Source organism: Nyctereutes procyonoides, unplaced genomic scaffold (assembly GCF_905146905.1).
Source record: "Nyctereutes procyonoides isolate TBG_1078 unplaced genomic scaffold, NYPRO_anot_genome, whole genome shotgun sequence".
Lineage (NCBI taxonomy): Eukaryota > Metazoa > Chordata > Mammalia > Carnivora > Canidae > Nyctereutes > Nyctereutes procyonoides.
In genome coordinates this window covers 1,851,408-1,875,799 of record NW_026575129.1, presented here as the reverse complement: position 1 = coordinate 1,875,799, position 24,392 = coordinate 1,851,408, and the positions used below count along the sequence as shown (strand labels likewise).

General features: G+C 45.8%; 2 protein-coding genes and 1 non-coding gene across 13 annotated transcripts in view; 2 read left to right on the top strand and 1 right to left on the bottom strand.

Annotated features, from left to right (window-relative positions):
• The window catches only part of AGGF1 (angiogenic factor with G-patch and FHA domains 1), a 113,780-nt gene that overhangs the window by 44,478 nt on the left and 44,910 nt on the right, over positions 1-24,392 (bottom strand). The window contains exon 15 of one of the 4 annotated variants that reach the window (XM_055342273.1): positions 4,732-4,988. The exons of 2 other annotated variants lie outside the window; for them this stretch is intronic. The gene's annotated coding sequence lies outside the window, so the exon portion shown is untranslated. Of the gene's footprint in view, positions 1-4,731; positions 4,989-13,737; positions 14,855-24,392 lie in introns of those variants that run through there. One more of the 4 variants, XM_055342272.1, reaches the window with a different exon arrangement.
• On the top strand, positions 10,596-24,337 carry ZBED3 (zinc finger BED-type containing 3). Of its 8 annotated transcripts, XM_055342281.1 has the most exons (4): positions 10,596-10,868; positions 13,320-13,714; positions 18,177-18,312; positions 18,756-23,176. In XM_055342281.1, exon 4 carries the CDS (start codon positions 19,009-19,011, stop codon positions 19,621-19,623), a length of 615 nt encoding a protein of 204 aa, XP_055198256.1. In that variant the 5' UTR covers positions 10,596-10,868; positions 13,320-13,714; positions 18,177-18,312; positions 18,756-19,008; the 3' UTR covers positions 19,624-23,176. The 8 variants fall into 8 exon arrangements, 7 of the variants coding, with proteins under 7 accessions (XP_055198256.1, XP_055198258.1, XP_055198261.1 ...); XM_055342283.1 differs by lacking the exon at positions 13,320-13,714; XM_055342286.1 differs by lacking the exons at positions 10,596-10,868; positions 13,320-13,714 and adding an exon at positions 10,905-10,965.
• LOC129521105 (small nucleolar RNA SNORA47) lies at positions 16,148-16,285 on the top strand. Its single transcript, XR_008666762.1, has one exon. It is a non-coding gene; the product is annotated as a small nucleolar RNA SNORA47 (small nucleolar RNA).

The following is a 24,392-nucleotide window of genomic DNA, read 5'->3' as shown; positions in this document are numbered from 1 at the left end:
AACCTATAGTTTCCCTAACCTTTCATTCAGGTCATGGATTCCACGTGATGAATGTCACCTTAAAATTTGTTCTATCAGTCACATCACTCTATTTTACCCACAGAATGGGAGAAAATATCTGCAATACACACATCTGACAAAGAACTTGTATGAAGAATACAAAATAAATTAGTACAATTCAACTATGAAGACAGAAATCAATTAAATATAGGCAAAATTTTTGAAAACACACTTCACGAAACAAGATATATTAATGACCAATAAACACTTGGGGAGGGGCATGTGGGTGGCTCAGTGGTTGAGTGTCTGCCTTTGGCTCAGGTTGTGATCCCGGGGTCCTGGGAGCAAGTCCCTCATTGGGGTCCCTGCAGGGGACCCTGCTTCTCCCTCTGCCTGTGTCTCTGCGTCTCTCTCTGTGTCTCTCACGAATAAATAAATAAAACCTTTTTAAATAAATAAATAAATAAATAAATAAATAAATAAATAAATGGTAGCGTTGGGGTGCCTGGGTGGTTCAGTCAGTGAAGTGTCTGCTCTCAGGTTGGGTCACAATCCCAGGGTCCTTGGATCAAGCCCCATATCAGGCTCCCTGCTCAGTGGGGAGTCTGCTTCTCCCTCTCTTATGCCTGTCATTCTGCCTACTTGTGCTCTCCTTCTCTGTCAAATAAGTAAAAAAAATAAAATGGTAACATTTTATTGTATATAAATTGTACTGTAAAATTCATTTTAAAAAACAACAATAAAAAAACAAATTCCTAAATGCTGATCTAGCTGTCCACTGTCACCTAAGGAGCATCTACTATACTGAGGCCCCTCGGGGCAAATACGTACATGGCTCCCAGGCCATCATGTAGTCTCCTAACATGGAGAGGACTAGCCCTACATGAACCCCAACATAGGGCCTGGACCAGGTGCAGGCTGGCGGGCCTTCTGTGCTCCTTACCCTCAGATCCCACTTAACTTTCTCAAGGGAATGAAGGGCAACTTCTCCCAAGTAGGGGAGCTCAGCTGGTCTCAGGAAGGAGGAGAAGTGGGGTGTAAGGAACAGAAGATCCCCTTGTCCTGTTTACAACTCATTCAGGGACACCCACCATGGTTTATTGATGACTCACACCAGGCTGCACATGGTGGTGAGTGTTCAACCTGCTATCCTATTCAATTCTTGTTATAACCTTAAGCCTGACTCCTTCTGTTATGCCAGTTCAAAGAGGAAAAGGCAAAGGAAGTAGAGAAGCTAAGAACCTGTTCCAAGCTCTCAGAGCTACTACATGGCAGGGCTGAACCCAAGCAGCACGATGTCAAAGCCCGTGTTCTTAAGCACCGTACTGCCTTTGCTTGCGAGCTAGCTCTGCTTTTGATCGTCACGGCTGTCCTTCCCCTCACCACGCTGCCCCAAGTGCACACAGTTGGGGGCAGGCCCAGAGGACAGTGTTCTGAACAAACAGGACCTAGGCCAGGAACACAGAGTCCTGTTCTCCTCCCTGCTCCAAGCTACATCAAGGGCACCCCAAGTTCAGACTCACATTAAGTCATTTTCTCTGTGATTCAAATACAGAAGTACTTTGGAGAGTCACACAGCAGTCTGGCTATTGCTGTGGAAATATGTAATTTAAGGGGAAAACGGGAACTCTGTGTCACATTCAAATTAAGAACTATCTGAAGAAAGGAGAAAAATATCCCATCCTATTGAGTCATGAGGAAAATACTTAACTGTATATCAGGAATGTAAACCTCTTCCAAACCTCTGTTTGGAAGTGCAAATCAAATGGGGCCTTGAGCTTATTTCAAGTATTTTTTCTTTTTCTTTTTTTTTTTTTTAAAGATTTTATTTATTTACTCATAGAGACAGAGAGAGAGAGGCAGAGACACAGGCAGAGGGAGAAGCAGGCTCCATGCAGGGAGCCCGACGTGGGACTCGATCCAGGGTCTCCAGGATCACGCCCTGGGCTGCAGGCGGCGCTAAACCGCTGCGCCACCGGGGCTACCCCTCAAGTATTTTTTCATGAAGTATTTTCATTTTCACAACTTGATAAGGCTTCCATATTAAACCAAAGTCAAATGATTTTATATGCCAACTTGAAAACCCTTAAGATCAATGCATTCAACTCCCTTTGAAAAGAAGAAACATACTGCAACTGTTCTTTGTAAACAGATTATCATGGCATATAGGTCATTAGTCATTAAAGAACAAGATCCTAGGGGTGGGGCTCCTGGCTGATTTTTCTTTGCTCTTGCCCAGAGCATGAAGCTCAGCGTGGGGTGGACACCTCATTTTTCTTGGCCCAACACTCCTTTTAATCAGGGGACCGAAGTCCTCTTCACTGGGGAAACTCCCTCCCCCATTCTGAGTCAAGCAACAGTGGCCAAATCCATCCACCTGACCATACAGGAGAGAAAGCCGGCTGAGCTGGATCTCAACATGCCCTGTCCCAAGATTCTTCACAGTTCCATTAAAGAAAGAGCACAAATGGGGACCTGACAGCCCAAGTGCTGCTGGCAGCTGTGTTCTTGGCTGAGACAGGAAAGTTGCTCTGAGAGAAATAGCCCTCAGGCTTTCCCTCTTTGAGTGGGGATGCACCCCAGCCACCAACCAGGTGTACTCCAGGGATTTGGTTCCATATGGGATCACACATCAAAGACAAGGCACTATATCACAAAGACAAGGTGGTCTATAAGGCACCTGTGGTCTACTTTCATTCTTCTCAAATCCAAGCTAAAGTTACAAAATCAAAGCATTCTTGGCCGCCATTTATAAACAAGTAACCATACTTTGCAGCTTCTATTCTGCCTCAAGTGTCCTGGGAGGCATTTCAAGCCATTCCTATCGTATAACCCTCCCAACAACCCCAGAGGGCAAGGAAGCTACTATTATCAGCCCCCTTTTACAGACACACAAACCAGACAAAATTGGATGCTGAATATTTTGAGATCTTTAGTAACTTACCCACACTCACACCATCACTAGCCTTCTGCCCTCACTCTGAGGGCAGCCGTAACACTGCACGGTCTAGATGTGGACTCCTGCTAACCACTCTTGCATAGGCACGAACTACAAAAACAAACCTAAACCAAAAGCCTGGTAACATTCTCCTTTGTTTAAAAAAAACAGGGAGCTACCAAATGGGAAGCTGAACCCAGTGTCTAGAGTTGACCCAGCAAGCCCATCCAACTGGAAATTTCATTCACACACAGTATTGATCCTACAGATAGACACCAGGGAGGGAGCTGAGGGGAGAACTAAGGAAGAGCCTCAGGTTTCTACAGAACGTGCCTTTTTAAAAGTATTTTTTCCTACTGTGGTGAAATATACATAAAACTTAACATTTAACCCTTTTACCTGTTTATTTTCAAAGATTTTATTTATTTATTTTACAGAGAGAGTGAGCAGGGGGAGGGGCAGAGGGAGGGGGAGAGTGAGAGAATCTCTAGCAGATGGAGCCAGACATGGGGCTCAATCTCACAACCCTGAGACCACCACCTAAGCCAAAATCAAGAGTCGGATGATTAAATGACTAAGCCACCCAGGTGCTCCTCTATGTTAACCCTTTAAAGCGTACACTTCAGTGGCATTAGGTACATTCACATTGCTGTGCAACCATTACCACCATCCATCTCCAGAACTTTTTCACCTAAACTGAAACTCTATCCCCATTAAACATCAACTCCCATCCCCACCCCCAGCCCCAGGCAATCATCCTCTCACTTCCTGTCTTTATGAACTTGATACTGAGTACCTCAAATAAGTGGTATAGTATAGGCTTTGAATTTTCAGCTCCTCTGAGTACTTACTGAAACCTACTACTTGTCTAGCACTGTACTAGATTTTATGGAGGGAATATATAAAATATGCGATCCAATTCCTGCCACGGAGATCATCATACAGTTGACCCTTGAACAGCACAGTTTGTACCACGCAGGTTCATTTATATATGGATTTTTAAAAATCAATACAGCACTGTAAATGCACTTCTTTTCCTTGTGATTTTTCTTTTTTTTTAATTTTTTTATTTATTTATGATAGTCACAGAGAGAGAGAGAGAGAGAGAGAGAGAGAGAGAGGCAGAGACACAGGCAGAGGGAGAAGCAGGCTCCATGCACCGGGAGCCCGACGTGGGATTCGATCCCGGGTCTCCAGGATCGCGCCCTGGGCCAAAGGCAGGTGCCAAACCGCTGCGCCACCCAGGGATCCCCCTTGTGATTTTTCTTAATATTTTTTCTCTAGCTTACTTTTTTGAAAGAATATAGTATATAATAAACATAAACTACAAAATACGTGTCAGTTGACTGTTTATGTCATTGGTGAGGCTCTGATTTTCAGCAAGCTGTTAGTAGTTAGCTTTGACGAAGTCAAGTTATATGCAGATTCTTGACTCCCAGTGGTGGTGGTGGGGGGTGGTCGATGCCCCAACTCCTGTGTTGTTCAAGGGTCAGCTGTAGTTGAGTTGTGAAGGCAAGGTTAGCTTCTAAAAAACAATGTGAATGTTTACATGCAAGACACCAACTGGAGGACAGGAGAAAGTTAGATGAGAGAGATCCTTACAAGCTGGATAGTCTAAGAAATCTTCATAGGAGGGACGCCTGGGTGGCTCAGCGGTTGAGCGTCTGCCTTTGGCTCAGGGAGTGACCCCGGAGTCCCAGAATCGAGTCCCACCTTGGGCTCCCTGCAAGGAGCCTGCTTCTCCCTCTGCCTGTGTCTCTGCCTCTCTCTCTGTGTCTCTCATGAATAAATAAATAATTTTTTAAAATCCTCATAGGAGTAGTGACTCGAGGAATGAGAATAAAGTTTGGTTGCATAGAGAGGAAGGTTCTGGATTAACTAAATCATTCACAAATCCAGGCAGGATGGATCTTCCCAAGCAGCCAGAGCCAAAGCCAATGGGCCACAGCATTTTCATCCAGTCTCTTCAAGGATAGGATGATAAAACTTAGCTCTGTGAATCAGACTTCTGGTTGTATTCTCAAGCCACACATGCAATGGTTTTCTTTTCCTATTGCAAAATAGACACAAAAGAAAATCAAAGGTTCCTTGTTGTTGTTATTCTTTATTATTATCTCAGAAAATAGCCAAACCAGCTCTTTTGTGCAAGTTTGTCTTTTTCCCTTGGCAAAAGGAATTGGCAAGGACTTCTGAAACTTGTGTGGAGTGTCTGACACCAGGGTCAGGTCATATCAACTCTGACCACAGCTGGGGACACGGACCCCTGGAGTTGTGGTGAGATAAGCCTCCAGATGCTCACTCTAACCAGCACACAGGTGATTTAAACAAGCAGTCCACATCACCACCCCACCCCTGCCAGCACTTTGAGCAAGTGGCCAGAGAAGCAGCACCCAACAGATCATTTTCTGAGTATAACCCTCAAGGGACTCTGTGTAAGAATAGGAAGGCCAGGGCACCTGGGCGGCTCAGCGGTTGAGTGTGTCTGCCTTGGGCTCAGGGTGTGATCCTAGAGTCCAGGATCAGGATCGAGTCCTGTATCGGGCTCCCCACATGGAGCCTGCTTCTCCATTCCTGTATCTCTGCCTCTCTCTCTCTCTCTCTCTCTCTCTCTCTCTCTCTGTCTCTCCTGAATGAATAAAATCATTAAAAAAAAAAAGTGGTAAAAAAACAAACCATAAAGTAGTCCTTACTTTAGACATGCACATTCCTTAATGTGTCTCACGGCACACAGGTGGACTTGACTGTCCTTGCAACTGAATGTCTGTTAACAGAAACTGCAAGTGTGGGGCCACGTGAAGCAGCCAGAAAGTGTACATGGGCCTTTACAAGGAATTTTACAACTCTAAAAGAAGAAAAAGGTAAGACGGTAAGCAAGTAGGACCTGCAAGCCTCCCATAGTCAAGGGCAAGGAGTGGTCCACGGTGAAGGGGTGCACGTAAAGCAACAGAAAACAGGATGGAGACCTGACGGATTCTGAAAAGGTACTGAAATTCTGAGACAAATCCTTGTACTACTTCTTCCCCATAGTTCTGAGAAATGGAAATCAATGTCTAATGCCTCTCTCTGAGTGTTCCCGTAGGAGTGGCTGCTACCAGGGCTTTCTTTTCCTTCGGGTGACATGGAAACAGCCCCCCTGGGAGCTCTACTTTCTAGAGGTGGCTACGTGGCTGAGGACGGAGCAGCAGTTCAGCGTCCTGGAGAGCACCAGGGCAGGTAACGGGTATCAGGGAAACGGGAGAACTACAGACCGCGGGGGAGCTACTTAGTACTAACCCGTCATCCATCCATTCTCATTTATTACTTTCTGCTACATAGTGAGCACGATGAATCTCAGCTTTGGCCCACAATATTGCAGTCGCCCGACTGGCCTACTGGTCTCCCGTACGTTTTATTCAAACACCTCCCCGCTACGTCCCCAAAGCCGCATACTTAAAATCCAAACCTATTAACTGTCTTGCTTAAAACTTCCTCCAGGATAAACTTCAAGCTTAGGTCACTATGTTTCAAGCAAAAAGAAATGTGCATTTATGTGTATTTATAGTGAAAATGCAGGGTTTCCAAGATATATTTAAATAATTACCTAAGTCTTCAAGCAAAAAGCCAGCCAATGAAATAAGCATAAAGTCTACATTAACATGTTTTCTGACAGTACATGACAAAATGAGAAAGCTAAAAAAATAAGGAAGTTGGGTCTGAAAAAGTCAAGAGGTGAGGATTGAAAATAGTCCACTCTGCAGGAATAACTTTTGCTATAATTGTAATGACAAATATAAAATGAAGACATTATCCGAAAGACACATATTCATAGTTAACCAATTAAGCCTCTTCATTTTGGCATGCATTACTTTATTACCCGCCCTGCTGCCCCAGCTCTGCTTCCTGGGGTCACCTCTCAGAGTGCCTGCCTTCTGTTCTTGCCTCAGTCACTGCACTTGGGGGGTGGGGGAGCAGCTAAGAAAGTAGATACCAGAGTGGCCCCAGAAAGTAGAAGCTTAGAATGTCTGAAGCTCCAAACCTCAGGATGGGGTTTTGGAACCAGATTTTTTAGCTATCTGATAGTAACAAGGACTCCATTTCTACTGGTAAGGGAGTGATGATAACCCTTGGTGTGCTGTAACGGTAGGATAAAGATTCTCACCTGTAATGGATTAAGATGAGGAACAGCTGAAAGGGGAAATGTTTATTCAGTAGCTTTGGCTGATCCTATTAAATATGTACATCTAGAAGGAGCTAGCCTGATACACCATTAGAACAGCCTATTAAATTGTCACCTAAGGTGTCATTTGGAGAATGATATCTGTAGGGTTAGGGCACTGTTCTCTAAAGCAAACTGCATGATTTATGGGTCTGTGTCCCCAGTAACTAGAATACATGGGTTCTCAACACTGTATAAGCTATACACAAAACCTGGATCCATATCGTGTCTTTTAATATGGGTATTACAAGTAGCTAGATCAGACTGAAATCTTGCCACTTGCAACAACATGGATAGAGCTAGAGTATTATGGTAAGTGAAATAAGTCAGAGAAAGACAAATACCATGTGATTTCACTCACATGTAGAATTTAAGAAAGAAAACAAAGAAAAAAGAGACAAACCAAAAATTAGACTCTTAACCATAGAAAACAAACTGAGGGTTACCAAAGGGGAAGTGGGTGGGGGATGGGTGAAATAGGCGATGGAAATAAGAGTACACTTACAATGAGCACTGAGTTATGTACAGAATTACTGAATCACTATACTGTAAACCTGAAACTAATATAACACTGTATGTTAACTACCCTGGAAATAAATAAATAAATTTTTGTTTTAAAGGTAGCTAGATCATACCCTTCTCCCAATCCTCAACTCTTTAAACCACCTTCTACTTTTCTCTAGGTCAGCTACGTTGTAGGCAGCTGCTAACCACTGCTCCCATCCCCTCCCAAAAGAGTAATTCTGAGAATACTTTTCCAGCTAATCTTCCCCACCCATTGTCCATTCCTGCTACTTCCTACCAGGTGCGTATCTAGGAATCAGAAATGAAAAAGGACACATCACTACCAACCTTAGAGAAATAAAAAGAACCATAAAGGAATACTGGGTACAACTGTATACCAACACATTAGATAACTTGGATGAAATGGACAAACTCCTAGAAAGATATGAACTATCAAGGCTGAATGAAGAAGAAAGAGGTGAGGGGTCCGTAGGTGGTTCAGGCAATTAATTGTCTGCCTTCATGATCCTGGGGTTCTGCAATCCAGCCTCATGTCTGGTTCCCTGCTCTGTGGGGAGCTTGCTTCTCCCTCTCCCTCTCCCTCTGCTGCTCTCATCACTTATGCTCTCTCTCTCTCATTCTCTCTCTCACATAATTTTTTTTTTTTAAAGGAGCAACATCTGGGTAGCTCAGCAGTTGAGTGTCTGCCTTTGGCTCAGAGCGTGATCCCCCAGGTCGAGTCCCATATTGGGCTCCCTGCATGGAGCCTGCCTCTCCCTCTACCTAAGTTTCTGCCTCTCTCTGTGTGTCTCTCATGAAAAAATAAATAAAATCTTAAAAAAAAAAAAGGAAGAGATGATCTGAATAGATCTGTAACAAATGAAAAGCTTGAATTAGTAATAAAAAACTATTCATAAAGCTCAGGCCCAGATGGCTTCACTGTAGAAGTCTACCAAACATTTAACAAAGAACAACAATTCTTCACAAACTCTTCCAGAAAAGAGAAGAGGAAGGGATACTTTTCAACTCATTTTATGAGGCCAGTATTATCTGACACCAAAACCAGACAAAAGTGTCACAAGGAGCTACAGACCAAATGCACATATAGAATGTACCAAAAGAGTATGGTGCAAGTACACAGCCCTATAATTTTATGTCTTTGAGGTAATCTCCATAAACAGCTTTCTTATGATGGGTTTTCTGTAAAGTCAGACAGCAGATTTCAAGGCTACAATCTTTGGCAAGCATCTGGGGAGTAAATATTCTGTGTTACCAATGAAATGCAGGTCTTTATGCTTTGCTAACTTCCAGAGATGGGGATAGAAATGAGGTCTTCAGATGAAAACTAAATGTTAGTTTTTTATTGTTAAATGCATGACGACAGTTAGGGGAACTGCCACTACTAAAGCAAGAACTGACGAGCATTTTTCTTGCTGAAACTTGAACACAGAATGTAGGACAAAGAAGAGTTATTAGATATTTAAGATATATTTTATAATTCATTTAAAATTTCATTTAAAACTACAAGAAAGATATTTTAGATTATAAGAAAATTTAAGCATTGAATCAAAACGCAAAAAAGGCTCCATTTCTCTGGATTCGAAAATACATCCAAAACACATCTTGCTAGGATAACAAACATGTAATTCCAGGAGTCGAAACCCTACACTTTTTCAAGTCTGGCTTAAATGTTGCCAGTCTTTTTTTTTTTTTTAATGTTGCCAGTCTTAAAAAACTGTAGCTGTTTTCAAATTAGTGTGGCACTTGAATGTTTCCTCTTATATCATTTTCCACTTTCTTCTTGGAGTTGCGTTTGTCTTACTATCTCACTGAGGTGTAATCTTCTTGAGGGCAGGAATGATTTCTCCAATTGCCAGACGCCTGCTCAGGTTTAGAATAGTGGTTTTGCTCATAACCAGCACTTAAAAAAAAAAAGATTTATTTATTTATTCATTCATCCATGATAGACATAGGGAGAGAGAGAGAGAGAGAGGCAGAGACACAGGCAGAGGGAGAAGCAGGCTCCATGCAGGGAGCCCGACACGGGACTCTATCCTGGGTCTCCAGGATCGCGCCCTGGGCCCAACCAAGGCAGGCGTCAAACAGCTGAGCCACCCAGGGATCCCCACAACCAGCACTTATTAAAAACTCTTCTGTGAACTAATGAAAATATCGTGTATCTCATTACATGGTCAGTCTAAAGCCAAACAGATTTTTTAAATACTCAAAGCAAATAAAGGATTACCAGATATGGTAATCTTTAAAAATACAATAATCCTTAAAATTTTCATTATGAGGCACCTAGGTAGCTCAGTCAGCTAAACGTCTGCCTTTGGCTCAGGTCATGACCCAGGGCCCTGGGATTGAGCCCAGCATAGGGCTCCCTGCTCAGCGGGGAGTCTGCTTCTCCCTCTGTTCCTCGTCCTTCCTGATGCACTTGCTCTTGCTCTCAAATAAATAAATAATCTTAAAAAAATTTTTTAATGAATTAAGCCATGAATAGGAGGTAACTGAACCAGAGTCATTTATACAAGTTGCTGTTCTTTTCAATCAAATTTATAGAAAAAAATGAGATTGAAGAAAAATTGCTTGAACCAAAGGATGTAAAGTGGTTTGTAACATCGGAATCAGGGATTCCCCGTCCTCCTTTAGGAGGATTTCGCAGTCTGCGCCCACTGCCCTGTGACTCGCAAGGCTCTTTCGGAGAGCTCTCTCTCTGGCCCCGCGGGCCGCAAGCGTCGCCCCGTGGTTTGCTTTGGCCGCTGGCACGTGGGCAGCGCCGGGTGTGCGGGGCGGGGGGTGTGGGGCGGGCGCCGCGGAGCGCGAGAGCCCTAACGCGTCCCCGACCCGGCGAGTCGCTCGCCCGCGCGGGGGCAGCGCGGAGCCAGCCCGCGGGGTGTGTGCAGCCCGGGGCTCCCTCCCTCGCTCCCTCCCGGCTGGCGGTGGGCGGCCGCGCCCTCCCGGAACAGCCTCCTTCGGCCCGCGGGAGGCCGGCGGCGCGGCCCCGCACGGTCGCGCGCGGAGCCTGCAGCCCGGGACTCGCGGCCCCGGCCCCGGGCCTCGGACGGTTCCTGCCGCAGTTAAACTAGAAACACGCATTTTTAAAAGGCGCTAAAGCGCTGCGCCAGTGCCGGCCCTCGGCAAGTGCAGGTCCGCCCGCGCGGCCCGCCCCGGCTCTCCGCGGACGCGGGAACTTAAGGGAGGCGCGCGCCCGGGGCTCCGCTCGGGACGGTAGGTCCGCTAGGCCCCGGCAGGGACCGGCGACCCCCGCCCCCCGCCCCGCCCCCGGCCCGCCCCCCGGCCGCCGCCACGCTCCGGGGGCGCCGCGGTGAGTGCGCGCTGGCGGGAGGCCGGGCGGGCCGGGCCGGGTCAGGCCGCGCACACCGGCCGGGGGGATGGGGACCGGCCCCAGGGGGCGGGGAGCGGAAGGAGGGAGTAGAGACCGGCCCCGGGCGGCGGGGGGATTGGGGGTTGGGGACCGTCCCCGGGAGGGTGGGGGATGCGGACCGGCCCCGGGCGGGGGGTGGGGTGATGGGGATCGTCCCCGGGATGATGGGGGGTTGGGGGATGGGGACCGGCCCCGGGCGGCGGGGAGCGGAAGGAGGGGGTAGGGACCGGCCCCGGGCGGGGGGCGGGGGGATGGGGACAGGGCGGCGGGGAGCGGAGAGGGGGTGGGGACCGGTCCGGGCGGGGGGCGGGGGGCGCCGCGGTGCCCGGGCGGCCGCCGAGCTCGGGGTCGGCAGCGGCGGCCGCAGGTGGCCCCGGCTGGGCGGGAGGGCGCCGTGCAGCGGCTTTCAGCGCCTCGCTCCTGCTCCTTCTCCGGGTCTCCTTTCCAAAAAGTTACTGGGAATATCGGAAATCATCTGCTCTCCTGGTAAAATGGCCTTTTTGCAGTCAGACTTTTAACGGGGCAAATGGCTGGGTGCCCTGCAGTGCGGTCTTTCTCCGAAACTTTCTGAACGTTTTTGGTTTTGGAGGAGAAGCCAAAAGGGAGCCGAACCTCCGACAAGAATCCCCGCCCCCATCTCCATGGCGCTCAAACAAAAGAATTTTCCGATCCTCTCGGAGCAGAGGAGCCCTTTGCTCTAACTACTCCCCGTAGCCAAACGTGCCAAGTTTACCGAGCAAAATTTTTCCTTTCTTGAAAGAAAACGTTAAAAAAAAAAAAAAAGAAAACGTAACTACCGTCCAAACTTCTAATGATATGGTGTTTAACAAAAGCTATTTAAAGAAAAAACCCAAAAGCTATTGTACAAAAAGCTTAATAAATGGACATAATTAGGTAAGTTATTTTATGCATTTTGCACTAGTATATTATTCCTACACCCTTTTTGGACAAAACTGAATTGAGGCAAAGGACAAATATGCAACAATGTGTCAAGTGGCTAAGAGGCAAAACAAGATAATTCTCAATTAAAAATTCCTTGTATTACAAAGGACTTGAAAGTAGGGCAGCTTTAAATTCCTCTAACTCATACTAAAGTGTGCATTTTGCAAGACAAAATGGATCAACACCCTTCTTTTTTAGGAATATATGTATTAAAGTAAAGTAGGCCTAAAATAAAGGTCCACTATTCATTTTTAGAAATGCATTAAGAGAATACATCTGACCTTATAGCTAATGGTAGAGTTTGGCCTAAGACATTCAGAAGACCTCTCTGACTCACCATACAATTAGCTGTGGGTCCTACACATTTTCTACAATCCATGTGTAACCTTTATCTAAATATTTTCACACTTACCCCTTTATTGCCTGAGCTAAGTATCCACACTTCACAGTTTGGAAGCATTTTTACTTGCTTTTTAACTTTACCTAAGTTTTCAGCCTGGTGAATTAGTCTGGAATCAGACTAATTTTTCTTTTTAAAAAGATTATTTGAGAGAGAGCGTGCATGTATAAGCAGGGGGAGCTGCACGCAGGGGGAGAGGGAGAAGCAGGCTCCCTGTTGAGCAGGAACCAGAGGTGGGACTGGGATCCCAGGACTCTGGGATCATGACCTGAGCTAAAGGCAGATGCTCAACTGACTGAGCCACTCAGGTGCCCCCAGACTAATTTTCTTAATCACCCAGATCTGTTTATAAATAGATTAATCCATGGTTAGTAAACTAATATTTCAACAGAGATGGAAAGTAAAAGGTGAATGAATTGTGGTTTCTTTGATATTTCAATTGTCAAAGCTAATTATTTAATTATGTTCTGCTTTAAGTTACTGGTGGATGAAGCAAATGAAAATGATTTCAGTGATTCCACACAAGTCTGTGGGATTTTGCATTAGTGTGAATTCCTTACCCAAGATCCAGGGTCCGCTTACATATATTTATTTGTAATCTGCCAGATTAATCCCTCAGAGGTGACCCAACCTGGCTGTGGAAGGACAAACAGAGCTGTCCCTCATTTGCTGTTCTCTTTTGAGAACATTGCCTGTTTTTTTGGCCTTTCACCTGCCTAATACTGTGTATGTGTTCAAACAGAAGTATAAAATAATAAAATTCACTTCTATGGGTATTTCATGAGATGATTCTTAATGGGACAGTCACGTATTTTATGTATATACACCCATATTTACACAGATTATTCATCCTGGTTTTGATCTCCCTTATTCTCAATGTTGGTATTCGGGGAGAGGATACTGAGGAATCTGGGTTTTAATCTGACAATCTGATCTTTACCATGTGTATCAGAATTATTGCCAGCAGTGTATCTCCAACCAGTCGGTGAGCTTCTGGAAGGATGGAATATGCGGTTCTCCCACTGGCATCCTGGGCAGCAAGCCCCTGTCTGACCCTGAGCAGGTGCACAATGAGCAATCTGAATGAGAGTGGATACAGGGAATGGGTTGTAAGCAAAATAATCACATTCATTGGCACCTTTCTGGTAATTTAAAAACTGCTTAAGAAAAAAATTAAGGGAGCTCTTAACTTTTCATTTTCTTCATGTTAGCTAACCATAGAGGTAATAGGTGTGCATTTTCGTTGGTTACTAGGTAAGGATGAAATGCGTATCACAGGGCTCCAGATAATCAGACCTCCCCACCATTTTCTACCCAAGAGAGAGGAGCAACCTATTTTATATAAAGGTCAATTTACAAAGTGAAAATAAATTTGGGGAGGGAAGATGGATCTGTGATTCTTTTTTGCTTTTTTTTTTTTAAAGATTTTATTTATTCATGAGACACAGAGAGAGAGAGGCAGAGACACAGGCAGAGGGGGAAGCAGGTTACATGCAGGGAGCCTGATGAGGGACTCGATCCCTGGTCTCCAAGATCAGGCCCTGGGCCAAAGGCAGGCATTAACCGCTGAGCCACCCAGGGATCTCCTTTTGCTTTCTATTTTCATAAACCCTCAAGAATTCTTCCAGCTTTACCTACTCTATTGAATACCAGTGTCAAAGAGAGAAATAACATTGCCTTTGGCCACTAAGATCTTAATGGGTATGTTTGAGCAGTAAATACTGGTAGCTTCTTTTTGTTCGTGCCCTGATGTTATACAGCACTGGAGAGTCCAACAGTGAGATCATTTGCATTATTTGATTTCAGCCACAGGTGTAGAGGTAGAAAATTTTAACATTTTCCTTGACAGATGGAGAGGTTGGGACTTGGTGAGCTGGGTCTGAAAAAAGTAGCGTCAAATTCATTGCATTGAATGCAACATCCCTTGAGTGCCGCCTGCGCTGAGCAACCTCCCACACTGGGTTCCCTCCAGGGCCAGATGGCAGCACACTATGCCCCAAGGGACTGTCCCTTATGGTCCCCATAGTTAAGACTGCCTAGCCAACCTGAGCTCACTCACCTGAGGACTGTTTTATAAAATTACTTTGTATTTACATTGTCAGGAGCTACTCTATGAATACATGTACACAGGTTGTGTCTTTCCATGTCAGCTTTATCTAATCATAAAGCAACGTTAACATAATTGTAAAAGGCTCAGAATTCCAAATTCAATGACATTTCACTATGCATTTAACTTGGCTTCACACACGACACACAAAGTACAATATAAAAGTCGCAAAACAAACAAGATACAATAGGGTAAGCTAATGAACCAAATGCACTATCAGTCCATGAGCACACCAGTGAGATGAGGTCTCGACCAGTGCAGGTCCGCTCAGCTCTTCCTGGTTCGCCCGTCGAGGATGTCTAGTACGTTCGGAGATCAGTCAGGCAGAACCTGCCCTGGCGGCTACCTTTCTGATGTAGGCGGACACGAAGGGTCGGCATCTGGAAAATATGAGTTTGCTGCAAAAATCTTCCCTTTTTAAAGGAGTTTGATCCGTCTAGCTCCTCCAGACTTCTGATTCTACTGATTACCATTTCTTGGTTCTTCCAGGCTCTCTTGATTCTGCTGGTTCTGACTTCTGGTGGTGCCAGGCTGTTGGCGGTGGTGAGACTCACTCTCAGCTCATCACCCTTGTCTGGCTCTCCTGATTCATTACACCACCGCCTGACCTGAACCACTGCATCTCCTTCCCCACATATGTGCACACCTGCCGTATACAGAGCTTATCTAAATGTAGCTTCAAATGTGCATGCTCTCGTAATACCTTTCTTCTCTCCCTTTTTTGTTTACCTCTCCTCGTTCTCCTTTCACACCAGTCACCAGTCCTTCAACCAACAGTGTATCTTCCTCCTTATTTTTCTTCATATATATCCTACATATATTTGTATATTATTTAATAATAATGACATCACATTATACATAGGTTTCTGCATGTGGCTTTTCTCCTTGAAGAGTTCCTCCAGGAATCCCTCTAGGACTTCTAGCAGAGCTCCAATCCATCCTTTTTAATGGCTGCACAATATTCCCAGGCATGAACACGCATTATTTACGCAACCGTTTTCCAGCTGACGGGCATTCCCATGTATCCAGTTTTTTGCCATCCCAGATAATCCTGTAATAAACATCTTAATACATATTACTTTATGTATGAGTACTTTTAGTCCTACAGAATGGATTCCCAGGAATGGGATGCCCCGTTATATCTATTTTTAATTAGCAGAAATTGCCAGATTGCTTTCCTAAAATAGCCTTCACATCTCCACTAGTAATGCATGAACGTCTCCCTTTCTTTGCCTCCCTTCTAGCTTTGGCTGACAGACCTCTTCGTTTTTGTTAGTGTAATGGATCTAAAATGAGACCTTACTATTACTTTAATAGCACTTCCCCCAAATAAGTGATGTGAATCTTTTCACAAATTTCTTGTCCATCTGATGACTTTGTTCTTAGGTCACCTGCCTACTCATATTTCTGGCCCATTTTTCTGTTGAGTTGTTTGTCTTTTTCTTGTCAGTCTGTGAGAGCTCTTTGTGTATCAGGGCTGTGGCTGAAGGTACGAGACTTTTCTCCCAAGCCAACGTGGCGGGCTAGGAGATTGTCGGGACGGCTGAAACACGCCCAGGGATTGTTGAGCAGAGCTAGATAGGCTGTTCTGACCTGTGGCCACAGACTGCTGGTCACCATTCAGATACTCAGTCTGAACAGAAGATTATACTGAGCCAGAATGTAGCTGTGTGCGGAGGACTGAGAAGGTGAGGCAGCCCAGTGCTGTGCTGTCTTCCACCGGTTAAGACCTCCGAGAGTGAAGGCCTGCCAAGGCGGAGGATGTCCCTCTGCCACCCTTGGAGGGGCAGTGCTGTGCTGGCCAACATTTACGGTGCCGCTGCGTGTCCCTGGCTCAGATGATGCAGTCCACTAAGTCTGAAGGATTAAGACATCAAAATCACTGCTTCTCACTCTTGTTTCCACCTTCACTGTTACAATAAATGGCATTCATGTATGTGGCACTCCTCTGGGCATCCCAGATTTTGAAGAAACCCAGAGACATCTTGCAGGGAAGTAAAGCATGACAGTAATTGGTTACCCCTGGCACTTTTAGGGGCACAGCAGGAATGATCACTCTCAGACTCTGGCACGGTAAGTGAATCTGAAGCTTATATATAGTCTTCAACCCCCAGCTCAACAAAGCGTATCAGAATGCAAAGCAATAGTCTTGATATTACAGAAAACCTTTGAATCTCTTAATTTATAAAAAATACAAGGATTCATAATACTATCTTTTCCACTTTTGAATATAACTAGTAATAAAAAAAGGAACTCTGTAAAGAGGATTCTAATGTAGAAAAAATGAAATTCTTAAAATAGAAAAAAATTTAGGTAAACTTTGGTTACCAGAAACAATTTCTAATACTAAAATGTGGTCTGTGTACTAACCATAATGTTACATAACCATGACGTTTGCTAAGCATAAAAAAAAAAATATCCTTGAAAATGGTCTGTGACTCTCCTCATCCTGTTACTCCCGCTTTGGGGACCTCAGGGATTTAGTTAATCTCTTAGAGGAAATCTAGCCTTTAATTTCTAAAGACTTTTTATACTAATTGGCCTTCATAAGTAACTATTCAAATCAATGCCAGTTGTGTCACAAGATATGTAAATAGCGATTTCTTTTGTTAGAAGAGGACTGGTACTTGTCTTTTTTGATGATTTTGGTAAATTTGTTATTTTTTTAAAAAATATGAGTGATATGTTAAATGTCATGCCCGATCCTAACTAGAACAGCTTGGTAGGGGGAAAATGAGATTTAGAAAACTTTAATGTAACTGTAACAAGACTCTTAGCAATTGAAATAAAAGCTTACACTAAACACTACTATTACTATCACAACTTATTTTTTCTGTTCCCAACTGTGTCTTCCATCATTCCCTGTTATGTTTAACAAAAAAAGATTCTGGAACTTTATCACCTCCACTGCTGCTGCTTCAAAACCTGACAGTACAAGTGGACACTGGCTATCTCACTATGCAGCATAGCCTTGATCTGCCCCCTGAAATAAGTTCTCAGAAGAGCTCCAAGCCTACCGTATGTTTTCTTATTATTTTTAAATTTTCAAAACAAGTTTGTTTTAGAATCACACATTTGGTCCTTTGGGAAGTTACTTCCTGAGGAATAAACTTCACTTTTTTTATCTCCCCTTGTTTGACAGCTTATTGCTGTGACAAACTGTTTTAATAGGAAAGACACTGCAATGATAGTCACTGGGTTGTGTTCGGATCCTTTCAACCACAGATATTTGTTGGACAGAGCAAGAAGCTATCGCTTTTATTTTCCTTCTTAATTAAATGCATTGATGAAGCTTTTCATCTTTTAAATATATAGAGGGGACCAGTGTGTTGGGATGAGCAGTACAGAAAACTTATTTTATTTGCTTTATAACTGGAGCATCTATGACAGGGCCAGAAAAAAAAAATGAACACTAGAATAATATGGTGGGGCAGCCCCGGTGGCTCAGCAGTTTAGCGCCGCCTTCAGCCCAGGGTTTGATCCTGGGGACCCGGGATTGAGTCCCACATCAGGCTCCTGGCATTGGAGCCTGCTTCTCCCTCTGCCTGTGTCTCTGTCTGTCTCTGTGTGTCTCTCATGAATAAATAAAATCTTAAAAAATAATAATAATAATATGGCACTAGCCTGTATTTCTAGTGTGTGTTTAGGGGGTGTTTACTGAATTTCTTTTACTCACTGCCTGTCCTCTGCATTTACTTCTAGCACTGCTGATGGTTCTTTAGAACTCAGGATTCATGCTGCTGTGTTTCCACCTGAGAACCGACATTGGCTGGAAACCCTGATGCAGTGAGAGGGACCCTCGAGGCCCACAGGACGTGGCCTACCATCTAATTTAACGGTAAAAATTTGCAACACTGCTTTGTATGTTTCTTTTCCTAAATATGTATATTTTTAAAACGTTTCAGTGGTTTTTAGTACTGCCATTTTCCTCATAAGGACATTCTTTTTAAATTCACAAAAGAGAGTGCCCGGGAGGCTCAGTGGTTGAGCGTCTGCCTTTGGCTCAGGGCCTGACCCCAGGTCCCAGGATGAGTCCCACATGGGGCTCCCCACAGGGAACCTACTTCTCCCTCTGCCTGGGTCTCTGCCTCTCTCTGTGGGTCTCATGAATAAATAAATAAAATCCTTAAAATAAATAAATTCACAAAACAAAACTTGAATTTTGAAAAAAATTCCCTCGTAGAAAGGTTTTTGAAAGGCTGTTCACCACTGGGACCTACACCCTGAGGTTTGAGAAGCGAATTCTTCATTGCCAAGGCTTTCTTTTCGGTTTCTTGCTAGTTTGTTGTGCAGCACGGGGAGCAGGACAGCAAAGGGAGCTTTGCTCTTCGGAGAAGAGGACCACCGTCCTGAAGGCGAGCGGAGGCGGCCCGTCCAGGCGCCGCACCTGCCCACCACTTGGTACCGGAGCAACCCCTGGCTGCGGGGCGGGGCGGGGCGGGGGCAGCCGTTGGCGCCCGGCCCGCAGCCCCAGCAGCGCCCGCGGCCCCAGGCCGGCCTCCCCGCCTTTCTCCCTCGGGACGCGGGCGCGGCGATGCGGACTGACGAGCTGCCGGCGGCGCCCATGGACACCCCGGGTCCCGGCCGCCGGGGGGCGCCGTCCTGCGAGGCCTGGGGCTACTTCCACCTGGCCGCGGCGCGCCCGGGCCGCGCGGCCGGCCAGTGGGCCACCTGCCGGCTGTGCGGGGAGCAGGTGAGCCCGGGCTTCCACGCGGGCGCCGCGGCGCTGTGGCGGCACCTCGAGGGCGCGCACCGGCCGGAGCTGCAGAAGAGCGCCGCGCGCCCCCCGCCGCCGCCCCCCGGGCCCCCCGCGGCCGCCGAGGGCGACTGGGCGCGCCTGCTGGAGCAGATGGGCGCGCTGGCCGAGCGCTGCCGCGTGCGGGAGCGGGAGCTGGCGCGGCGCGAGGCGGCCGTGGGGCGGGCCCAGCGCGCCCTGGAGCGGAGGCGCCGCGCGCTGCAGCAGGAGGAGCGCGCCGCGGCCCAGGAGCGCCGGCAGCTGCGGGCCGACGCCGAGGCGCTGCGGGCGCGGCTGCGGGACCTGGGCCGCCGCGAAGCCGCGCTAGCCGCCGCCCCCGGCCCGCCCCCGCCCAAGGGAGAGCCCGGGGGGCACGCGGACGGCTCCCCGGGCGCCGGGGTCCTGCTGCTGTAGGGCCGCCCCCCACCCCCGGGGCGCCAGCGCCTGCCTTGGCTGCCCCTGCAATGACCGCTCCAGCCGCTCGCTGGCCTACGTCACCCGGAGCCTTGTACCTGGTGGTGATGTCGGGAAGGCAGAAGCCTCCTTCGGGACCAAAGACAAACCACAGTCCTCGCCAGCCAGGGTGCACGGTGCATGGAAAGGACGGTACAGCGTTCACCCAAGAAGGGCTCTACTCATTTCCTACTGAGTAAATCTCCGGTGAGTTGGCTTGCCCAGCACGAAGCTCTGAAAAGGCGGCCCTTTCGCCTCCACAGCTGCTCTTGGCCCTCCCCAGCGCCTCCCCTGTCGCCCCCGCCCCCCAGCCTGCAGACCGCACCTCGTGCACCCTGAGTCCCCCCAGCTGTTTCCTTTGCATTTCAAACCCAGAGGCAGCTGTGGGGAGTTGCCTGGCTTCCCTGCCTCACTTCCTTTTAGAAAAATATGACCTCATCCCTCACTGTTAGGAAGGAAACCTGGGTTCCCCACATCTCCACCCTCCTCACTTCTAGGCCACAGTAGAAGGAAAGCATCCCTCCCATCGGAGGCCACTTCCACCTTTCTCGGTGTTCATCCATTCCGCTTCCACCTTTACTGGACCTTTGCTCCATTAGGGTTTCTCCTTTCCTCTGACTTCCTCCTTCCCTCTCCCCAGGCTGCTGCTCTTCCTCCACAGCACCAGGTCTCCCCTGGCACTAAAAAGACTCCCCCAGCCTGGCTGCCCTCAAGTGAACAAGGGGAGAGCTCCAGCTCTCCCAAGGGGAGCCCCGTTACCCTTGCCCTATCCTTCCTTCCAGACTTCAGTCCTTCCCCTCGTGGTCAGCTTCCCATCCTACCCTGGACCCTTAAGAAGCTGAATTGACTATTTATTTTCAGCCTCCAACTACCCTCCAACTAGACTGAGCAGTTATTAACATCTTGCCTTAGTTGCTTTTTCGGCCCTCTACCCCAAACATGCAGGGCACTTCATCCATAAGTATTTATATCCCTTTAGCCTCTAAAATTCCCCAGTTGTCTCAGAAATGTCTTAATCTTTTCTAAAAAAAAACAAAACAAAAGGGTCCAATCACGGTTCATACATTGCTTTTTGATTATGACTTTGTCTCTTTTAGTCTAGAACAGCTTCCTTTTTTTTTTCCATGACATTTTTGAGAGTCCCAGCCATCTGCCTTATAGAATGCCCATTATTCTGGGTCTGTCCGATTGTTTCCTTAAGCCAGTTTATGTACTCACTCTTGACTCACCTACTCTGTGCCAGTGACTCCTACCTCCAGTGTTCTTCCCAGTTCTTCAGGTCCAACCTCTACTGTATGTCTCCACCTCTACTTGTATATCCTGTTACTGCTGATGGAAATGGCAAATCTGTTCTGTTCCACATCCCCCCCTCTTACCTAACAACAGTTACTGGGCTCTTAAAATATATAGGTACATAATGCCCATGCATTATCTCACTTTATTCTCATAGCTCCCTGAGGAGGTATTAATACTATGCCCATTTACAGCTACAGAAACTGAGATAGAAAGGGGTTAAATAGCCGGTACAAGATCACAGCTGGTAAACAGTAGCACTGGGATCCAAATCCAGTCTCTATCTCCAGAAGCACTGGTCCTACCTGCTGTACTGTCTTCCCTTGCTAGTCACTGACCTGACACACCAGTTTCCTCCCTAACTCTCATTCCAGGTAATATTGTCAGAGACATTATGCACTAAGCATTCACCATGTGCCAAATGCTTTACAAGAATAACTGCCTACCATGCAGCAACGCCACGACATAATTAATCCTATGCCCATTTTGTAGAGGAAGAGATAAGCTCAGGGAGTTAAGTAATGAGGTAGAATGGGATTTGAACTCATGTCACTGAATCATAGGCCCTGATTTACTGAGTCTGTTTCTACAGAGCATCACACGGTCTTCCTTCTAATGCCACCTGCCAAGCTCAGGCCTCATTTATCATTCATCTGGGGTTCATCTTCCCATCCTTGTCTTCCCCAACTATCCATTCTTAACACTCAACTAAAGGAATTCTTCTAAGCCAACACTGATTATATCATAATTCCTGCTCAGAGGCCCCCCAAGGTCACCCATCACCTATAGTCTTTGACTTTGTAGCCTGTCATCCAAGTGCCCCCACACTGCTACCAGTCTCATCTGTCCCTTCCCCTACATTTACTATATGCCCCATCCCAACTGGACTCCCCATTCTTCCTGACATGCCCTGGTCTTGGCATCTCTATGCATTTGTTTTCCTTCCACTTAAAATGTCCCTTCAATCTCTGAATGTGAAAAATTCTACCCATTTTCAAAGACCAAGCTCAAATTCAATTGCCTGCTTGAGGCCTTCCTTGATTTCCCCTCCCCCCCTTTTAAAGATTTTATTTATTTATTCATGAGACACACACAGAGAGAAGCAGACACAGGCAGAGGGAGAGGCAGGCTCCATGCAAGGAGCCCGATGCAGGACTCAGTCCCGGGACTCTGGGATCACGCCCTGAGCTGAAGACATGCCCAACCACTGAACCACCCAGGCATTCCTCCTTAATTTCTCCTAATTGAGAGATAATTCTTTACTTCTCTGGACTCCTAGCATTTTGTATCTCATAACCCTTAGAACAGGCCATCTGGCATAGATAAGAATAGGCTATATGGGTTCTCGTCTTCCTTCTCCTGCCAGACCCTGAGCCTTTGGGTTATCCTATTCCCACAGTGCTTTGCATATAATAGCTGCTCAATAAATATTTGAGACGTTGTACTCACTTGAAGATTTTTACAAGTTAGTTATTAATATAATTATTCATTTATCATTGATTCTGTGTAGAATTCATAGCAGAAAAAAAATAGCCTAGAAGGAAATAGCAGTAATAATTTTTTAAGCTGTTTAGTCAATAAAGATTTAGTAAGTGTCTGTTATTACACTGTTTGGTTTGAATCCAAACTAGTATGTCATTACTAGTAAGTCATTATCAAGAAATGCTTTTCTTAAAATGTTTTTTCATTACACAAGTAACACAAATGCAATGCCTAAATCTAGGAAGAAATCAGAAACACATCCCCCAAAGTCCTGTCACCTTAGTAAAACTTCTATAAATATTTTAATGTATTTTATTCTTTTGTCTTTTACAATCTTTACATTATCCTAATATGTTATTTCAATTAAGTATTGAAATATAACTTCTTCATGTGGATGTATAACTTGGGCTGTAAGAAGAATCTGAACTTTTTAGAAGAAACCTTCTACAAATGTTATTCTATTTCACCAACTGTTAAAACCATTAATATCAGCAAAGATCAACTTTTAGAATCTCAACTGCTCTTCAAGAAAGATGGCCAATGGGAGCACCAATAGCCTCTGTTTAGGGGACAGGGGGAACAATTCGCCTAACTGGTAACTTAGTGCTCGCTGTGGGAGGGAGTTAAGGGAAGAGATTTTACTTTCTGCTTTATATACTTCTGCATTGTTGTACTTTTTTATACCAAGCATGAATTACTTTTATAATCAAAAATAAAATTTACATTTCTCAAATGAGAACTCTTGACCATCAGCATTCCACTTTCTTAGTTAAAATATACAAGACCTCCAACACAAGGACTGATGTAATCCCCATTTTTGGAAAAGCCTAGAGAGAAATGCAGCCCTTGTCCAGTCTAACACTATCATTTGATAGAAGAGAAAAATGAGCCCCAGAGTGACTTGCCCACTCTCAGGAGATATGGCTATGGTGGTTCACCTGACTCCAATTTCAACAGATATTGGCCTCTTTGGCCTTGAGGACTTCTGCTGGCTCATCTGTCAAAGCACAAGGGCTGTCAGGACCAATAAGCCAAGCTGGCCTCCAGAAAGCATAGAGGTAAGTTCTAGGTACTGTAATGGTCTAACTATGACACAGTCGGCTCATAGAGTTGTTGTCACTGCTGATGGGTGACAGTCAAGGTGGATTACAGGGACTGCCCTGGCCTCTCTGCCTGTGACACAGCTGACTCACAGAGAATGGTCATTGCTGAAGGGTGACAGTGACACACCTCACCTAGATCAGCAGGGCTTCCCTGACTTATGTGATCAGGCTTCCTAACAGAACCACTCACATGTTGCCTTTGAGAGCAAACACACAGTGGTGAGGTGGATGGCTGGTATGGGGATGCAGAATGCCCTGAACCCAACTCCTGGACTTCTGCCATGATGTAAAGTGATCAGTCATTTCTTTAAGTTAAGATTTGGCAGAGAGGAGGGGGAAGCAAAGCAGGGTACTGACAACCAATGGTGAAACAGCTAGAGCCCTTTATATACCACACCTAAGTTGTCATCCCTGGAGCTGGAGAGGGAGAAGCTGGTTTGGGCTGACTTTCTACTTTAAATAGCTGCCCATGTCTTTAACATCTTAGAAGGGATTCATAAAGACTAGGCTTTTGTTTTGCAGCCACTCAACAGGAAATTCTATTTCTAAAGGTCTGAACTTCTTACTTTCCACACCTGAACCTGCCTCTTTGTCTGCAAAAAGGACGAGGTGATCATTGAGGTCCTCTTTGTGTCTAACATGGTATGATTACATGAAATACAGCTAAACATCAATTGACCTTTGAGTCTAACATGGTATGATTACATGAAATACAGCTAAACATCAATTGACCTTTGAGTCAAGGAGTTGTTTGGTTTAACTGCATTTTCTTGTTAGCTGCAAATTTAGAAGTAAATGTTGAAAGTGACATGCTTATTCTCAAAAATAACGGGAGTGTATCAAACTTCTTCC